The following is an 18001-nucleotide window of genomic DNA, read 5'->3' as shown; positions in this document are numbered from 1 at the left end:
GAGAGTAAGTCGAGCTGTAGAGAGTGCAGAAAGCGCAGGGGGAGATATTTTACTCTTGTGCTTCAACACCAGCCGCCAGCCCGCAGTCCTATACCCTGTTGTTAGCGCCTTGAGGAAATAAAACAAACTTGCCAGTGTTTTGTTTGGGATGGCACGTGGCTGGTGAATGACATGTCACAGTGAAGTTTGCATTTTGTCTCCCTCGTGCTCCTGGCTAAGTCTGAGGTCTCCGCGGTAACACGCTCAGGACCTCCCTGTCGAAGGGCGCCGGGGGACCCCGGGGAAGGGACAAACGGTTTGGGAGGAAGAGGAACGGAGCTTGTCAGGGACGCGGCTGTTCAGGCTCCACCAGGGGATCTCAGAAGACTCGAAGGAGATTAAAAAGGACTGGAAGACATTTGAACTCAGACCTCTGGGACGGACTGTTTCTCTGGGGATGAGCAGGGGGGCGACAGGTACATCTCAGGAGCCCGGAGAGGTTCTGCTGGGCCGCCGTCTCTGGGGTACAGCCTGTGGCCCGAGGGTGGCTTTCACTACACAGGAGCCTGCTAATACTGTCTGTGAGACATCACTCTGTCTCCGTCTCTGCATCACAGCGTAAACACTCCTGAACGGCTCATTCTCGTCAAGGAGGAGAGAGGAAAGGGAAACTGGCGTTAAAAATATATGGGAAAACTGCAGTTACATAAGAATGAAAGGGCTGCTTTAAAAATTAAATAGCAGCTCTAAAAGTCTGTGTGTAGTCAGTCAGTTCCAATCTGTCTGGAGCTGATAGTACTCCTGCACAGCTCAGAGAGGCAGGGCCAGGGAGGAGAACACAGGGCGACGGCGAGCAGAGAGAGAGGGAGAGGAGCAGAGAGAGACAGAGTACAGAGAGGGAGCAGGGGGAGGGAGAGGAGCAGAGAGAGGAGCAGAGAGGGAGCAGGGGGAGGGAGAGGAGCAGAGAGAGGAGCAGAGAGGGAGCAAGGGGAGGGAGAGGAGCAGAGAGAGGAGCAAGGGGAGGGAGAGGAGCAGAGAGAGGAGCAGAGAGGGAGCAAGGGGAGGGAGAGGAGAGAGGAGGGGGCAGTGAGAGGAGCAGGATGGAGGAGTGATGGGAGGGAGAGGAGAGAGGAGGGGGCAGTGAGAGGAGCAGGAAGGAGGAGTGAGGGGAGGGAGAGGAGAGAGGAGGGGGCAGTGGGAGGAGCGAGGGGAGGGAGAGGAGAGAGGAGGGGGCAGTGGGAGGAGCAGGAAGGAGGAGCGAGGGGAGGGAGAGGAGAGAGGAGAGAGGGGTGAGGGCAGTGAGGGCAGTGGGAGGCGGAGAGGTCAGAGAGAGGAGGAGAGAGACTCTGGGAGACACAAACAGGCCTGAGAGACAATATTGTCAGTCGTGCTCCTCTGATCTCCTAGCACATATCAGACCAGTCCAGCCTGCCAGCTCAAGGTGCTTTCCCTGGGGTCTGTCTGATGACTTTATTGTGAAGCACTAGCAGCTGTCCGCCCACAGTTTTCCATGGCAGCTATTCTGGCTTTAACAACGTAGGTGACGACTGATTCAATGGAGAATGGAGACGATATTTAAAATCATGAAAGACACTGACACAGTTAACTCACGAGAACTCCTCCTTCAGAATCAACAGCTGAACACAAACCAGTGCAAACAGGGAACAGCTTTTAAAACCGATAACTGGAGGCACTTAATGGTCCTTAAAAGTTCATTGATACCAGGATTTCATCGGAATGAAAGATGCTGACACCATCAACCCAGTGATCTTCAGAATCAACAGTGGAACACAAACCAGATTACAACAGCGGAAACTACAGGGAAGAGCGTTTAAAACTGAGCACAGGGACACTGAACACATAGCCTCCTCCTTGCTCTGACACACTGAACACACGGCCTCCTCCCTGCTCTGACACACTGAACACACGGCCTCCTCCCTGTTCTGACACACTGAACACACGGCCTCCTCCTTGCACTGACACACTGAACACACAGCCTCCTCCCTGCTCTGACACACTGAACACACAGCCTTCTCCCTGCTCTGACACACTGAACACACGGCCTCCTCCTTGCTTGGACACACTGAACACACAGCCTCCTCCCTGCTCTGACACACTGAACACACGGCCTCCTCCCTGCTCTGACACACTGAACACACAGCCTCCTCCCTGCTCTGACACACTGAACACTTCATACTGTATCTGCGCAGCAGTTGAGCTCTGCAGGAATCCCACACCGGCTACTCTCACTGTGTTTTTACAGAAGCCAGCAACAGACGTCAGGGAAAGTACCAGCATAACACAACTGAGACGTGCAGCTGTGTAAAATCAGCATAGAAGAGCCTTCTGAAAGACTTCCTGTCTAGAAGGGCCTGAGGAAGCTCTGCTCTGCTTGTGCAGCTCCTGCGCCAGCTCACTGATCCAGAAACCTCATCCTGTCCTTTACTGATGCTTTCAGAGACGCACAATTACAGCTTCTCTTCATTCCAAAGCTCTCTCCCCTCTCTCACGAACCCAGAACCTCACTGTAACTCCCAGTGCACAGCAGTCTGATCCACTCCAGGCTTTACAGTGCTGTCAGTCACACTCCCGGTGCACAGCAGTCTGATCCACTCCAGGCTTTACAGTGCTGTCAGTCACACTCCCAGTGCACAGCAGTCTGATCCACTCCAGGCTTTACAGTGCTGTCAGTTGCACTCCCAGTGCACAGCAGTCTGATCCACTCCAGGCTTTACAGTGCTGTCAGTCGCACTCCCAGTGCACAGCAGTCTGATCCACTCCAGGCTTTACAGTGCTGTCAGTCTCACTCCCAGTGCACAGCAGCCTGATCCACTCCAGGCTTTACAGTGCTGTCAGTCTCACTCCCAGTGCACAGCAGCCTGATCCACTCCAGGCTTTACAGTGCTGTCAGTCACACTCCCAGTGCACAGCAGTCTGATCCACTCCAGGCTTTACAGTGCTGTCAGTCACACTCCCAGTGCACAGCAGTCTGATCCACTCCAGGCTTTACAGTGCTTTCAGCCTGACTCCCACTGCACAGCAGTCTGATCCGCTCCAGGCTTTACAGTGCTGTCAGTCACACTCCCAGTGCACACAAGCCTGATCCACTCCAGGCTTTACACTGCTGTCAGTCAAGACATTGATACACAAGCCTTGCTAACATCTTAGATTTTAATGTATTTTAAAGCAGTATTGATAAATCATATCATTCATTCACTGAGAGGTTTATATGGTTTATTAAATTCTGCTTATCTGCCTCTGATGCTTCTAAGTCGATGTCTTTCCTGCTGGCAAGTGGCTGAGAAAGATCTGCCAGCTAATGAACAACCTCAAGGTAGCAGAGAGCAGTCTGGAGCTGCACAGTCTCTGCAGGTGAATGTCTGACACAGACGTCTGGTCATTCCCACTGGAGCAGACTGGGGACCCAGCTGACTGGTGGGACGGGCCAGCAGCAGTCTGACGCAGCGCAGAGTGTGGACATGATCTCTTACTGGGTCATAAACACTGTGCCGAGCAGACAAAACCCTCAGACTGTAATCCGCCCTTAATTACAGAGAGTGCGCCGAACAGGCTGGAGTGATTTCTCAGCAGGAAGGTGTGTGAGGAGGGTGTGGGTGTAACTGTGTGGGTGTAGGGTGAGATGAGTGGGTGTGTGTGGAATGTGTGTGTGTGTGGCGTGTGTGGGATCTAACTCTCCCCCCCTGTACATTCCTGCAACTGTCTCAGAAACACACTGATTGATCAATTGATCGATGATTCTTTACTTGACAGAGCCCGTCAGAGCGGAGTCTCCTGAGCAGGACGACCTGGTCAGCAGACCAGAGCCCCTGCAGCAGAGGAAGAAGGCTGGGGGGCTTCAGGGACACAGAGGGGTGGCAAGATCCCAGCCTTGTGCCGAAAACTGGTGATCAAACAGTGGAATACCAACCCGAGGACACCTGTGCAAACTACAGGGAAGAGCTCTTAACAGAGAGAACGGAGGCCGTTCTTTACACTAGGAGGTGTGGGAGTGTGGAACAAGCTGGCAAGCCAGAAGAAGTGTGTTGCCCCACGGGGCTAAGAGCAAAGGCAATGTGTCTGTCCCACATTGCGCCCTGCACAGCAGCTGGAGCTCTCAGCACGCGGAAGGAGCAAGCTGGCTGGGGAGCTGGAGAATCTTGGATTTCTGTGGTATTTCTGTCTGGAACAGCTGCTGCCAGGCTGTGGGCAGCACTCAGGGCTCCAGTCTTGTGACTGAGAGTTGCAAGTTTAAATCTGAGATGGTGGCACAGCTCCAGCACTCCTTACCAAGGCTCCTGTGCGTACCCTCACATAGCCTGCAACTGTACTTTTATTAAAAAGAAACTTATTCTAAATAAAGTATATACACTTGCCAGCGGAAGGAAAACCTTCCATTGTTTAGTGAAAAAATGCTCAAAAAGATAACTGAGTGTGAGAGTGAGTGTGTGACAGTGTGTCAGGGAGAGTGTGTGAGAGTGTGTCAGGGAGAGTGAGAGTGTGAGTGTGTCAGGGAGAGTGTGTGACAGTGTGTCGGTGAGAGTGTGTGACAGTGTGTGACAGTGTGTCTGTGAGAATATGAGAGTGTGTGACAGGGAGAGTGTGAGAGTGTGAGAGTGTGTGTCAGGGAGAGTGTGACAGTGTGACAGTGTGTCAGGGAGAGTGTGAGAGTGTGTGACAGTGTGTCGGTGAGAGTGTGTGACAGTGTGACAGTGTGTCAGGGAGAGTGTGAGAGTGTGTGACAGTGTGTGAGAGTGTGTGAGAGTGTGTCAGGGAGAGTGTGAGAGTGTGTGAGAGTGTGTCAGGGAGAGTGTGAGAGTGTGAGAGTGTGTGACAGTGTGTGAGAGTGTGTCAGGGAGAGTGTGAGAGTGTGTGACAGTGTGTCAGGGAGAGTGTGAGAGTGTGAGAGTGTGTGTCAGGGAGAGTGTGAGAGTGTGTCAGGGAGAGTGTGAGAGTGTGTGACAGTGTGTGAGAGTGTGTGAGAGTGTGTCAGGGAGAGTGTGAGAGTGTGTGAGAGTGTATCAGGGAGAGTATGAGAGTGTGAGAGTGTGTGTCAGGGAGAGTGTGAGAGTGTGTGACAGTGTGTCAGGGAGAGTGTGAGAGTGTGTCAGGGAGAGTGTGACAGTGTGAGAGTGTGTCAGGGAGAGTGTGAGAGTGTGTGACAGTGTGTCAGGGAGAGTGTGAGAGTGTGAGAGTGTGTGTCAGGGAGAGTGTGAGAGTGTGTGACAGTGTGTCAGGGAGAGTGTGAGAGTGTGTGACAGTGTGAGAGTGTGTGTCAGGGAGAGTGTGAGAGTGTGTGACAGTGTGTCAGGGAGAGTGTGAGAGTGTGAGAGTGTGTGTCAGGGAGAGTGTGAGAGTGTGTGACAGTGTGTCAGGGAGAGTGTGACAGTGTGAGAGTGTGTGTCAGGGAGAGTGTGAGAGTGTGTGACAGTGTGTCAGGGAGAGTGTGAGAGTGTGTGCCAGGCAGTGAGAGATTGACACAGTTAGGGGAGAACACCCCAGCGCCCCCTTCCTTTCACAGCTGACTTGCCCTGCACTGTGACCTATCTGATGTGCCCCGGCGTCAGTCCTGAAGGACAGCGCCCGAGCAGCAGCAAAGGTCACGCCGCACGAGCCCAGCGCTCATGTGAGAGACTCGTTCCCTCGGTGTGTGTGCACTTCGTTAGCATTCAACATTCCCAAAACAAGCTGAGTACAAGGGGCCACTCCGGTGGTCCTTCCATCTGCACAGCTACTGACTCATCTCATCGGATTGGTCTCTGTCACCTCCGGTTCCAGCAGATAACATGTGGGTAATAGCCAGTTTCCAGAACCCATGACTGGGGCTTTTAGTTCAGAAAACAGCATGACAGGTTCTCAGTGTAACGAGCCAGAAAACGTTAGTACTTATAACCTTTAGTGTCAATGTTTATGCATTATTCCCCTGTCTTTGATGGGATTTGGATTTGCTGGGAATTGTGGGTGTACAGAACAGACTGCCAAGCCTCATTATAGAAGCTGACAGCCTGGCTTCAGGAAACAGCTGGTCACCATGTGTCTGTGCCAAGGGTCCCAGTGTGAGGGCAGCAGGTCACTGTGTGTCTGTACAACAGGTCCAGTGTGAGGACAGCAGGTCCCTATGTGTCTATACTGCAGGTCCAGTGTGAGGACAGGAGGTCCCTGTGTGTCTATATTGCAGGTCCAGTGTGAGGACAGCGGGTCCCTGTGTGTCTATATTGCAGGTCCAGTGTGAGGACAGCGGGTCCCTGTGTGTCTATATTACAGGTCCAGTGTGAGGACAGCAGGTCCTGTGTGTCTGTACATCAGGTCCAGTGTGAGGACAGCAGGTCCCTGTGTGTCTGTACATCAGGTCCAATGTGAGGACAGCGGGTCCCTGTGTGTCTGTACATCAGGTCCAGTGTGAGGACAGCAGGTCCCTGTGTGTCTATATTACAGGTCCAGTGTGAGGACAGCGGGTCCCTGTGTGTCTGTACATCAGGTCCAGTGTGAGGACAGCAGGTCCCTGTGTGTCTGTACATCATGTCCAGTGTGAGGACAGCAGGTCCTGTGTGTCTGTACATCAGGTCCAGTGTGAGGACAGCAGGTCCTGTGTGTCTGTACATCAGGTCCAGTGTGAGGACAGCAGGTCCTGTGTGTCTGTACATCAGGTCCAGTGTGAGGACAGCAGGTCCCTGTGTGTCTGTATAACAGGGCCAGTGTGAGGACAGCAGGTCCCTGTGTGTCTGTATAACAGGGCCAGTGTGAGGACAGCGGGTCCCTGTGTGTCTGTACATCAGGTCCAGTGTGAGGACAGCGGGTCCCTGTGTGTCTGTACATCAGGTCCAGTGTGAGGACAGCAGGTCCCTGTGTGTCTGTATAACAGGGCCAGTGAGAGGGCAGCAGGTCCCTGTGTGTCTGTATAACAGGTCCAGTGTGAGGACAGCAGGTCCCTGTGTGTCTGTATAACAGGGCCAGTGTGAGGACAGCAGGTCCCTGTGTGTCTGTACATCAGGTCCAGTGTGAGGACAGCGGGTCCCTGTGTGTCTGTATAACAGGGCCAGTGAGAGGGCAGCAGGTCCCTGTGTGTCTGTATAACAGGTCCAGTGTGAGGACAGCAGGTCCCTGTGTGTCTGTATAACAGGGCCAGTGTGAGGACAGCAGGTCCCTGTGTGTCTGTACATCAGGTCCAGTGTGAGGACAGCAGGTCCTGTGTGTCTGTATAACAGGGCCAGTGTGAGGACAGCAGGTCCCTGTGTGTCTGTACATCAGGTCCAGTGTGAGGACAGCAGGTCCCTGTGTGTCTGTACATCAGGTCCAGTGTGAGGACAGCAGGTCCTGTGTGTCTGTATAACAGGTCCAGTGTGAGGACAGCAGGTCCCTGTGTGTCTGTATAACAGGGCCAGTGTGAGGACAGCAGGTCCCTGTGTGTCTGTACATCAGGTCCAGTGTGAGGACAGCAGGTCCCTGTGTGTCTGTACATCAGGTCCAGTGTGAGGACAGCAGGTCCCTGTGTGTCTGTATAACAGGGCCAGTGTGAGGACAGCAGGTCCCTGTGTGTCTGTACATCAGGTCCAGTGTGAGGACAGCAGGTCCCTGTGTGTCTGTACATCAGGTCCAGTGTGAGGACAGCAGGTCCCTGTGTGTCTGTACATCAGGTCCAGTGTGAGGACAGCAGGTCCCTGTGTGTCTGTATAACAGGGCCAGTGAGAGGGCAGTAGGTCCCTGTGTGTCTGTATAACAGGGCCAGTGAGAGGGCAGCAGGCCCCCACGTGCCTGTACTGTGCACGTGCTAATCTTAGCGTTACAGCATTGCCAGCGTGCTTAGAACACAAAACACAGATACAAGCATCGCCACAGAGGGCTCTGCACCTGCTGACGGCCCTTATGCACAGCGGAACTTGCCACTGTGCATAAGTGTGCCCAGTCCCATCACTGACCTCTGCTACATCAGAGCCACAAGCCTCAGACGCTGGGAGACTAGAGAAGTCGACCCAGGAAGAAAGCAGGACCCCCTCCACATCTCCTCCCACATCCCCCCCCGCTCAAGGTCCCAGGCAGGCTTACCTTTGCTCAGCGTGCCGGTGATGAGCCTGTGTGCGCTCTGCAGGAACTTCACCAGCCCCAGCTTGCAGCGCTTGGCACAGCCCGTCATCCCGACCCCCGGAGAAGGCGGCGGGCGGGATGGGGGCAGGCGGGTCCCAGGGGCTGGGATCCGCCGAATCCACCGGCTCCCCGTCTTCTCGGATCAACTATCCCCCCCCCCCCCTAACCTCCCAGACGCAGACGCTCCTCGCTCCTCTCCGGGGGTGGCAGGTGGAAGACCGCAGCTCCGACAGATCCCAACTTGAGAGAAAGTTCCTCAGAATGACAGAGGGCGCGCAGCCCGGAGCTCCTGCAGGCGCAGCTGATCCGATCCCGATCCCGGAGCAGAGCAGGGGGAGAGCTGTGGTTCCCAGCGAGTGTCCGAGGAGCCCCGCTCTCTCTCTCTCTATTCACGGCTCTGTTCACTGCTCACTCCGTGCGCCGAGCCGAGAGGAAGAGCAGCAGCTGGTGTCCACTTTCAGCACCGCCGGAGAAGGACAGCTCCCCTCGGAGCTGAGCGCAGCACAGCCCTGCTCGCACTCCCTCCCTCCCTCTCGTCAGGCCAGGCAGGATCGGGACTGGGCGCAGAGGCACGACGCTCTGTCTCTCTCTCTCCCTCCCTCCCTCTCTCTCCCCCTCTCTCTCTCACACGCAGAGCAGCTCGATCACTTCATCAGCCCTGCTCAAGTGCCAGAAAGGCTGTTCAGAAAAGTGCTTTAAAATACATGCATTTAAAAAAAAAAAAACCAATCCCCAAGCTTAGAAATCACATGAGCGCATCTCCATGTGTTCCTTTCTTTGCTTACAGGAGGAAGCTTGTTTAAAATTCTTACTGCTGTTTTCCTTTGGCTTCTCTGTTTGTCGTCTGTGTTGAGGGTTGGAATCTCAAAGGCAGCGATGTGTTGTGTCAGTCAGTGTCGGTGTGTTACTGTGTTGATCAGCCGGTGTGTCAGTCAGTGTGTTAATGTGTTATTCAGCGAGCGTGTCAGTCAACCAGTCAGTGAGTCAGTGACAGTGCGTCAGCCAGCATGTCAATCAGCAGTGTGTCAGTCAGTGTCAGTGTGTCAGTCGGCGTCAGTGTGTCAGTCGGATCCTCTCTCCTTCACAGAGCTGCGGTGACGACAGATTCCCTCCCCTGCCCTCAGCCTGCTGTACCAGCTGGACTGGAGTCCTGCAATGCAAACAGTGGGAGAGAGGGGCAGACCTCAGACTTCACCACCGCGAGCAGAGAAACTGGGACAGATCCCAGGCAGGCTGCTGACTCTCTTACTGTACCACTGTCACACTCCTCCACTCCTCCACTCCTCCTCCTGCTCCCGGGCAGGGCAGTCTGTTCACACCAGAGGAGAAGAGGAGAGGAGGAGAGACGAGAGGAGAGAAGACAACAAGGGGAGAGAGAGGAGAGGAGAGAGGAGGAGAGACAGGAGAGGAGAGAGGAGGAGAGACAGGAGAGGAGAGAAGAGACAGGAGGGAGAGGAGAGACAGGAGGGGAGAGACAGGAGGGAGAGAAGAGGAGAGACAGGAGAGAGAGGAGGAGAGACAGAAGAGGAGAGACAGGAGAGGAGAGAAGAGACTGGAGAGGAGAGGAGAGGAGAGACAGGAGACACAGGAGAGAGCAGAGAAAGTGAACGCACAGATAGAGGGCGCTGAGCAGATGTGTCTCCTCCTTGCTGGCGCAGTCAATTCTACTCTTATTAACAGAACAAGAGAAAGACGGTTACAGACTGTCAGGACCACGTGGCTCAAGTTTACACCAGTTCTCTTTCCGCCTGGCCCTGCAGGAAACAGCGAGAGACGTCAAGTTCACACTGGAGTAAAGTGATACCGGGGCTGGCTGGCTCTAAATATAACACTGCAGAGATGGACAGAAGCATGCAGAGGCAGAGAGAGGAGGAGGCAGGGGGAGGTCTGGAGATGTTCAGGCTGTGTCCCGGGACCGAGAGGGGTGCTGATCAGTAACACGAATGTGGACACGTGCACAAGCACAGCCGCGGGCAGAGAAAGAGAGAGGGAGAGAGAGAAGGTAGAGAGGATGAGCGAGAGAGGGAGGTGTACTGGGCAAGATGCAGATCCAGTCGGGAGGTTTAAATATAGCGACACATGAGCTCCAGGAAGGCGGGGGGAGGGGGGCAGGGGGGCGAGCTGGGAACGGAACTGAGAAGCACTGAGAAGAAAGGAAGAGGGCTGCAGGCCGGCATGGGCGAGCGCACAGCAAGTGCTGCAGTACAGGGGGTGGGGACACCGAGGGCGACAGCACAGGAAGTTAGCGCTGGGTGAAGGCACAGCGCAGGGGTCGTGTCAGGAAGGCTGTCTGTAACCCCACAAACTCCACTGTCACTTTACGAGGTTTAAATGTGAATGAGCGCGCACTGCAGGGGTTAGGGGCACCTCTGGATTGTGACCGTGCTTGTGTACGCATGCCTGTCTGTTTCGTCAGTAGGAGGCCTTAATGTGCAATGCTGGGGGAGATGGGTGGGAACTGGGCCCCTCCCCCATCATACAGACACATCAGAGACAGACTAATTACAGACAGACACACGTCACGTACAGACACATCAGGGACAGACAGACTAATCACAGACAGACACACGTCACGTACAGACAGATCAGACAGACAGACTAATCACAGACAGACACACGTCATGTACAGACAGATCAGAGACAGACAGACTAATCACAGACAGACACACATCACATACAGACACATCAGAGACAGACAGACTAATCACAGACAGACACACGTCACGTACAGACAGATCAGACAGACGAATAACAGACAGACACATGTCACGTACAGACACATCAGAGACAGACAGACTAATCACAGACAGACACACGTCACGTACAGACACATCAGAGACAGACAGACTAATCACAGACAGACACACGTCACGTACAGACACATCAGAGACAGACAGACTAATCACAGACAGACACACGTCACGTACAGACAGATCAGACAGACAGACTAATCACAGACAGACACTCGTCACGTACAGACACATCAGAGACAGACAGACTAATCACAGACAGACACACGTCATGTACAGACAGATCAGAGACAGACAGACTAATCACAGACAGACACACATCACGTACAGACAGATCAGACAGACAGACTAATCACAGACAGACACACGTCACGTACAGACACATCAGAGACAGACAGACTAATTGGGAGGCCAGAGGATGAAGAGGAAGACCATCCCAATTACTCCTCCTCCCCCTGCCAGCTTCCCATTCTCCCAGTATCCCTCCCATCTTTTCAGGAATAGCACTTTTACCCCTGCTTCTGCTATTACTTTTTTTGCTGTACTTCTAATGTTGTTAATTTTATTTCTGCTGGAGACCCGAGTGGGGTTCAGTCCTCCTGCAGCCCCAAGACATACAGATCAGGGGAGGAGAGAGAAACTGGACAAGACCAGAGTGGGGTTCAGTCCTCCTGCAGCCCCACGACACACAGATCAGGGGAGGAGAGAGAAACTGTACGAGACCAGAGTGGGGTTCAGTCCTCCTGCAGCCCCAAGACACACAGATCAGGGGAGGAGAGAGAAACTGGACAAGACCAGAGTGGGGTTCAGTCCTCCTGCAGCCCCACGACACACAGATCGGGGAGGAGAGAGAAACTGGACAAGACCAGAGTGGGGTTCAGTCATAAAGATGAAATAGGGAAAAGCGCCACCTAGTGGTCCACCAGCATCTCTTTCAATTCTATTAACACAATCTCCATTGCTGCTGCTATCACGGCTGCCACAGTGCAGGTGTCAGAGCCCCAACCAGTGCCCCTGTACCAGCCTAGTGATACATCACTCAGGACAGTAACAACAGGCAGGATTCTCTCCTGTTTCCCTGAGCACTGACCCACGGTGTCATCAATCAAAGGCAGGTTTTTAATTGAGCCGTTTAAAAACCACACAGCCCAGGTAAGCAGAAAGAGGGCTGGCAGCCTGCCTCGTTATGTGTGGTTATTAATTAGACATCGATCTCTGCTTGCGGCCTCAGCACTGCTCTGAGCACTGGGCCACTGACTGGGATCGAGGAGGAGGGAGAGAGAGGGAGGAGAGATACAGGGAGAAGAGGAGAGGGACAGAGTGAGGACAGATACAGGTAGACAGAGGAGAGGGACAGAGTGAGGAGAGATACAGGGAGACAGAGTGAGGACAGATACAGGGAGACAGAGGAGAGGGACAGAGTGAGGAGAGATACAGGGAGACAGAGGGACAAAGTGAGGAGAGATACAGGGAGACAGAGGAGAGGGACAGAGTGAGGAGAGATACAGGGAGACAGGGGGACAGAGTGAGGACAGATACAGGGAGACAGAGGAGAGGGACAGAGTGAGGGGAGATACAGGGAGACAGAGGGACAGAGTGAGGACAGATACAGGGAGACAGAGTGAGGGGAGATACAGGGAGACAGAGGAGAGGGACAGAGTGAGGAGAGATACAGGGAGACAGGGGGACAGAGTGAGGACAGATACAGGGAGACAGAGGAGAGGGACAGAGTGAGGGGAGATACAGGGAGACAGAGTGAGGAGAGATACAGGGAGACAGAGGGACAGAGTGAGGAGAGATACAGGGAGACAGAGGAGAGGGACAGAGTGAGGAGAGATACAGGGAGACAGGGGGACAGAGTGAGGACAGATACAGGGAGACAGAGGAGAGGGACAGAGTGAGGGGAGATACAGGGAGACAGAGGGACAGAGTGAGGACAGATACAGGGAGACAGAGGGACAGAGTGAGGAGAGATACAGGGAGACAGAGGAGAGGGACAAAGTGAGGAGAGATACAGGGAGACAGAGTGAGGAGAGATACAGGGAGACAGGGGACAGAGTGAGGAGAGATACAGGGAGACAGAGGAGAGGGACAGAGTGAGGGGAGATACAGGGAGACAGGGGACAGATACAGGGAGACAGGGGACAGAGTGAGGAGGAGGTGTTAGGGGTGTAACAGGGGTGAAGTGAGAAGTGTCAGGATGAGGGGGTGCGACAGAGTGAGAGGGGTCAGGGTGGGGGTCTAGCAGAAGCCTGGAGCTGTCAGACCCCTAGGCCTGTTTGAGAGAGCTCCATGTTGTAGCTAAACATTACTGGACAGCACTGCTCTTAATTAAAATGAGAGCGCAGCTCATTAAGTCAGATGTATCCTCAGTGGGCGCCCAGGAGGTACGGACAGGCACTTTTCTGTGTTTCACCTCTGTTAGTCTTTAATTAGCACCGGAGAATGACGTCAGCGTTCCTGACCCCTCCGAAAAAAAACAACATACCGTCGGGAGGCACACCTTCCCAAGAGCACAGTTATCTCTCCTCTCCCCCCCATATCTCCTCTGTCCTTGCCCTCCCTCTCTTCCTCCTTCCCTGTCTCTCCTTGTCTTCCTCCTTCACTCACTTTCCTTTCCCTCTCTCTTCCCCTCACCAGGGTCTGGAGACAGGTTTTCTGTGTTGAGCCAGTGATCAGTACTGTACAGGGACACTGATCTGTACAGGGACACTAGGACTGGACTGTCCCAAACTTCACAGCCGTGTGGAGACACTGATCTGTACAGGGACACTAGGACTGGACTGTCCCAAACTCCACAGCCGTGTGGAGACACTGATCTGTACAGAGACACTCAGGACTGGACTGTCCCACACTTCACAGCCGTGTGGAGACACTGATCTGTACAGAGACACTCAGGACTGGACTGTCCCACACTTCACAGCTGTGTGGAGACACTGATCTGTACAGGGACACTAGGACTGGACTGTCCCACACTTCACAGCTGTGTGGAGGCACTGATCTGTACAGAGACACTCTTTATTCCCCTGACATATTTCCCTGGAGTGGAGACCGTATTCCCCTGACATGTTCCACTCAGCATCTCGCTGAGCACAGAAGAACTCTCCAGCTCCATCTGGATTACACACATGACTGCAAATGTGATTAAGCAGACTTGTGTCTCACACACATTTTTACACACACTGACATTCACACACAGATAAATACAGTCACGCACTCTAATACACACTCTGATACATGTACACTGATATACAAAATAAACACTCTGAGACACACACACTGAGAGGTACACTGCAACACGCACATAGACACACAGTGACATAATTACTACACACTTAACACACACATACACAGTGATACACATACATACAGTGACATATTGACATACATATACACAATGACACACGCACACAGTGACACACCGACACACACATACACTCACAGAGAAACACTGACACATACACACAGTGACTCTCTGACGTGCACATAAACATTGATGCACAATACCCACACAGTAACACACACTAACTCAGCAACGAAGCTCCTGGGACTCCCAGCGAGAGCCCTGTTGCTCCTCTGGGAATTCGTGAGGTGTTTCTAGGAAGGGAGGCTTGAGTCTTTTCCCTGGGAGAACCCCAGCAGGAAAGCGACAGCTGGAAAACGTTATATATGCAGTATATTTCTGTGGGCGAGAAGACTCACAGCCTCTCTGTTTCTACTGACTGTGTTAATACTCTTGAATTTTCAAAGAAACAGTTAAGTCAAAGGACAATCCTTATTTTCATTAATTTAGTTTTTAAAATCTTTTTCCTGCCTCTAAGGTTAATTAATCTGGGCCTGGAGTCTTTCATGACCAAAATCTAAGCAGTTCATCTCCACAATCATCCACCGCTTCGCCTGAACCCAGGTCAGGGCTCAACACTGCCACCACAGACAGAACTGCAGCGTTGCACAGCCGGCTCTCTCTGAAAGCCAGGTCTGTTTCTATGGCCAGGCTGTGGTCACTGAGCCTGTCCTCTCTGGACAGTCAGGTCTGTCTGTGTCCAGTTTCTAGGCCCAGGCTGTGGTCACTGAGCCTGTCCTCTCTGGACAGTCAGGTCTGTCTGTGTCCAGTTTCTATGGCCAGACTGTGGTCACTGAGCCTGTCCTCTCTGGACAGTCAGGTCTGTCTGTGTCCAGTTTCTATGGCCAGGCTGTGGTCACTGAGCCTGTCCTCTCTGGACAGTCAGGTCTGTCTGTGTCCAGTTTCTATGGCCAGGCTGTGGTCACTGAGCCTGTCCTCTCTGGACAGTCAGGTCTGTCTGTGTCCAGTTTCTATGGCCAGGCTGTGGTCACTGAGCCTGTCCTCTCTGGACAGTCAGGTCTGTCTGTGTCCAGTTTCTATGGCCAGGCTGTGGTCACTGAGCCTGTCCTCTCTGGACAGTCAGGTCTGTCTGTGTCCAGTTTCTATGGCCAGGCTGTGGTCACTGAGCCTGTCCTCTCTGGACAGTCAGGTCTGTCTGTGTCCAGTTTCTATGGCCAGGCTGTGGTCACTGAGCCTGTCCTCTCTGGACAGTCAGGTCTGTCTGTGTCCAGTTTCTATGGCCAGGCTGTGGTCACTGAGCCTGTCCTCTCTGGACAGTCAGGTCTGTCTGTGTCCAGTTTCTATGGCCAGGCTGTGGTCACTGAGCCTGTCCTCTCTGGACAGTCAGGTCTGTTTCACCCCATTTCTACATTCTACACTCTTTCCTCTCTAACTTATTTTCACTCTAGACTGTCTCTTCTCCAGTCTCTCCAGTTCAAACAGAAGCTCCTATAAAACCTCTCTGGCAATAATCCATCAGCACCTGCTAAGAAAGCAAACACCCCTATTATTTTAATAACTTCTTTGAAGGAAACTTCTGCTTTATAAAAGTGAGGGGCTGGCTGTGCTTTATTAAACAAGATATTACCAGCTGTGTCTGCAGAGAGGAATTAATAATTTATTTTAAGTGATTGTCCGTACTAAGACTCAAAGAAGGTCAAGTCTGCAGCTTTCTTTAAATTATCTAATCTGTCAAAAAGCCATAATTCCAATTGATCCAGCTCCTCTACCCTTCTGAGTCCGTGCAGTATTTTCAGTATTACTGACTCCAAAAAGACCATTTTCACTAAACTAGAGCCCTGACTCCAGTATTAAATATGAACCCTTTTCTCAAAACTAGATTCCTGACTCCAGTATTAAACATGAACCCTTTTCTCTTAACTAGAGCCGACTCCAGTATTAAATATGAACCCTTTTCTCTAAACTAGATTCCTGACTCCAGTATTAAATATGAACCCTTTTCTCTAAACTAGATTCCTGACTCCAGTATTAAATATGAACCCTTTTCTCTAAACTAGAGCCCTGACTCCAGTATTAAACATGAACCCTTTTCTCTAAACTAGATTCCTGACTCCAGTATTAAATATGGACCCTTTTCTCTAAACTAGAGCCCTGACTCCAGTATTAAACATGAACACTTTTCCCTTTACCAGAGTACAGACCTCAGTATTACTGCTATTTCAGCAGTGCTGCATGTGGTTCTGTAATGTGTACAGACTGTATGTGATTCTCTAAAGGGAGCAGTGCTGTGTGTGTGTGAACATCTGATCTGAGCAGCGCTGAGTGTGTTTGAATCTCCGATCCATGCAGTGTTGTGTGTTGTGTATGCGTGAGAGAGTGTGCGACGGTGTGTATACTGTAATGTTCTTTGTACAACAGCGTGTCAGTCCGGGCTGCAGGGCGTGTGTGACATTTCATGAACACTATCAAACACCGCACTCCCCCTCCCTCACATTCTCTGCCTGTGGGGGTGGTCTTGCTGCATTTATTCCCACAGCTGAACAAAAATCAGTGACCAGGCCAGAAAATAAGGAATGCATAAATATTACAACTCTGAAAAAGTGCCTGAACAGCAGGATTGTGTGAAGTGAATTTTCCTGGGGAGAATATTGGAGAAATTGCAGCGATAAACGGTAAACAATAATATCCTAATGTCCCTGCAATACCCTACTAATTAAATTCAATTAGCGAGCTGCTCGTCAGCACGCTCGGGCAAGCGCAGTAATTGTTTTCCTGAGAGGAGCGTGTCAGCCTCATCTGGGACAGGGGAGGAGAGAGGAGCATGAGGGAGAGGAGAGGGGGTATGGGGAGAGGAGAGGGAGTGTGGAGAGAGGAGAGGGAGTGTAGAGGAGAGGGAGTGTGAGGAGAGGAGAGGGAGTGTGAGGAGAAGAGAGGGAGTGTGGGGAGAGGAGAGGGAGTGTGGGGAGAGGAGAGGGAGTGTGAGGAGAGGAGAGGGAGTGTGGAGAGAGGAGAGGGAGTGTAGAGGAGAGGGAGTGTGAGGAGAGGAGAGGGAGTGTGGGGAGAGGAGAGGGGGTATGGGGAGAGGAGAGGGAGTGTGGAGAGAGGAGAGGGAGTGTGGGGAGAGGAGAGGGAGTGTGGGGAGAGGAGAGGGAGTGTGGAGAGAGGAGAGGGAGTGTGGGGAGAGGAGAGGGAGTATAGAGGAGAGGGAGTGTGAGGAGAGGAGAGGGAGGAGAGGGAGTGTGGGGAGAGGAGAGGGAGTGTAGAGAGAGGAGAGGGAGTGTGGGGAGAGGAGAGGGAGTGTGAGGAGAGGAGAGGGAGGGTGGGGAGAGGAGAGGGAGTGTAGAGAGAGGAGAGGGAGTGTGGGGAGAGGAGAGGGAGTGTGAGGAGAGGAGAGGGAGTGTGGGGAGAGGAGAGGGAGTGTGAGGAGAGGGAGTGTGGGGAGAGGAGAGGGAGTGTGAGGAGAGGAGAGGGAGTGTGAGGAGAGGAGAGGGAGTGTGGGGAGAGGAGAGGGAGTGTGAGGAGAGGGAGTGTGGGGAGAGGAGAGGGAGTGTGGGGAGAGGAGAGGGAGTGTGAGGAGAGGAGAGGGAGTGTGGGGAGAGGAGAGGGAGTGTGAGGAGAGGGAGTGTGGGGAGAGGAGAGGGAGTGTGAGGAGAGGAGAGGGAGTGTGAGGAGAGGAGAGGGAGTGTGAGGAGAGGAGAGGGAGTGTGAGGAGAGGAGAGGGAGTGTGGGGAGAGGAGAGGGAGTGTGAGGAGAGGAGAGGGAGTGTGGGGAGAGGAGAGGGAGTGTGAGGAGAAGAGAGGGAGTGTGAGGAGAAGAGAGGGGGTGTGGGGAGAGGAGAGGGAGTGTGGAGAGAGGAGAGGGAGTGTGGGGAGAGGAGAGGGAGTGTGGA

General features: G+C 53.0%; 1 protein-coding gene across 2 annotated transcripts in view; it reads right to left on the bottom strand.

Moving 5' to 3' along the window:
* Positions 1-9481, bottom strand: part of LOC102692815 (A-type potassium channel modulatory protein KCNIP1) — a 45428-nt gene extending 35947 nt beyond the window's left edge. Inside the window, exon 1 of one of the 2 annotated variants that reach the window (XM_069196065.1) lies at positions 8020-9481. In XM_069196065.1, coding sequence (XP_069052166.1) covers positions 8020-8107 — 88 coding nt within the window. In that variant the 5' untranslated portion in view covers positions 8108-9481. The remainder of the gene's footprint in view (positions 1-8019) is intronic. The other variant, XM_069196066.1, reaches the window with a different exon arrangement.
* Positions 9482-18001: the final 8520 nt, after the last annotated feature.

Source organism: Lepisosteus oculatus, chromosome 11 (assembly GCF_040954835.1).
Source record: "Lepisosteus oculatus isolate fLepOcu1 chromosome 11, fLepOcu1.hap2, whole genome shotgun sequence".
NCBI lineage: Eukaryota > Metazoa > Chordata > Actinopteri > Semionotiformes > Lepisosteidae > Lepisosteus > Lepisosteus oculatus.
This window is presented reverse-complemented; position numbering and strand designations above follow the sequence as displayed.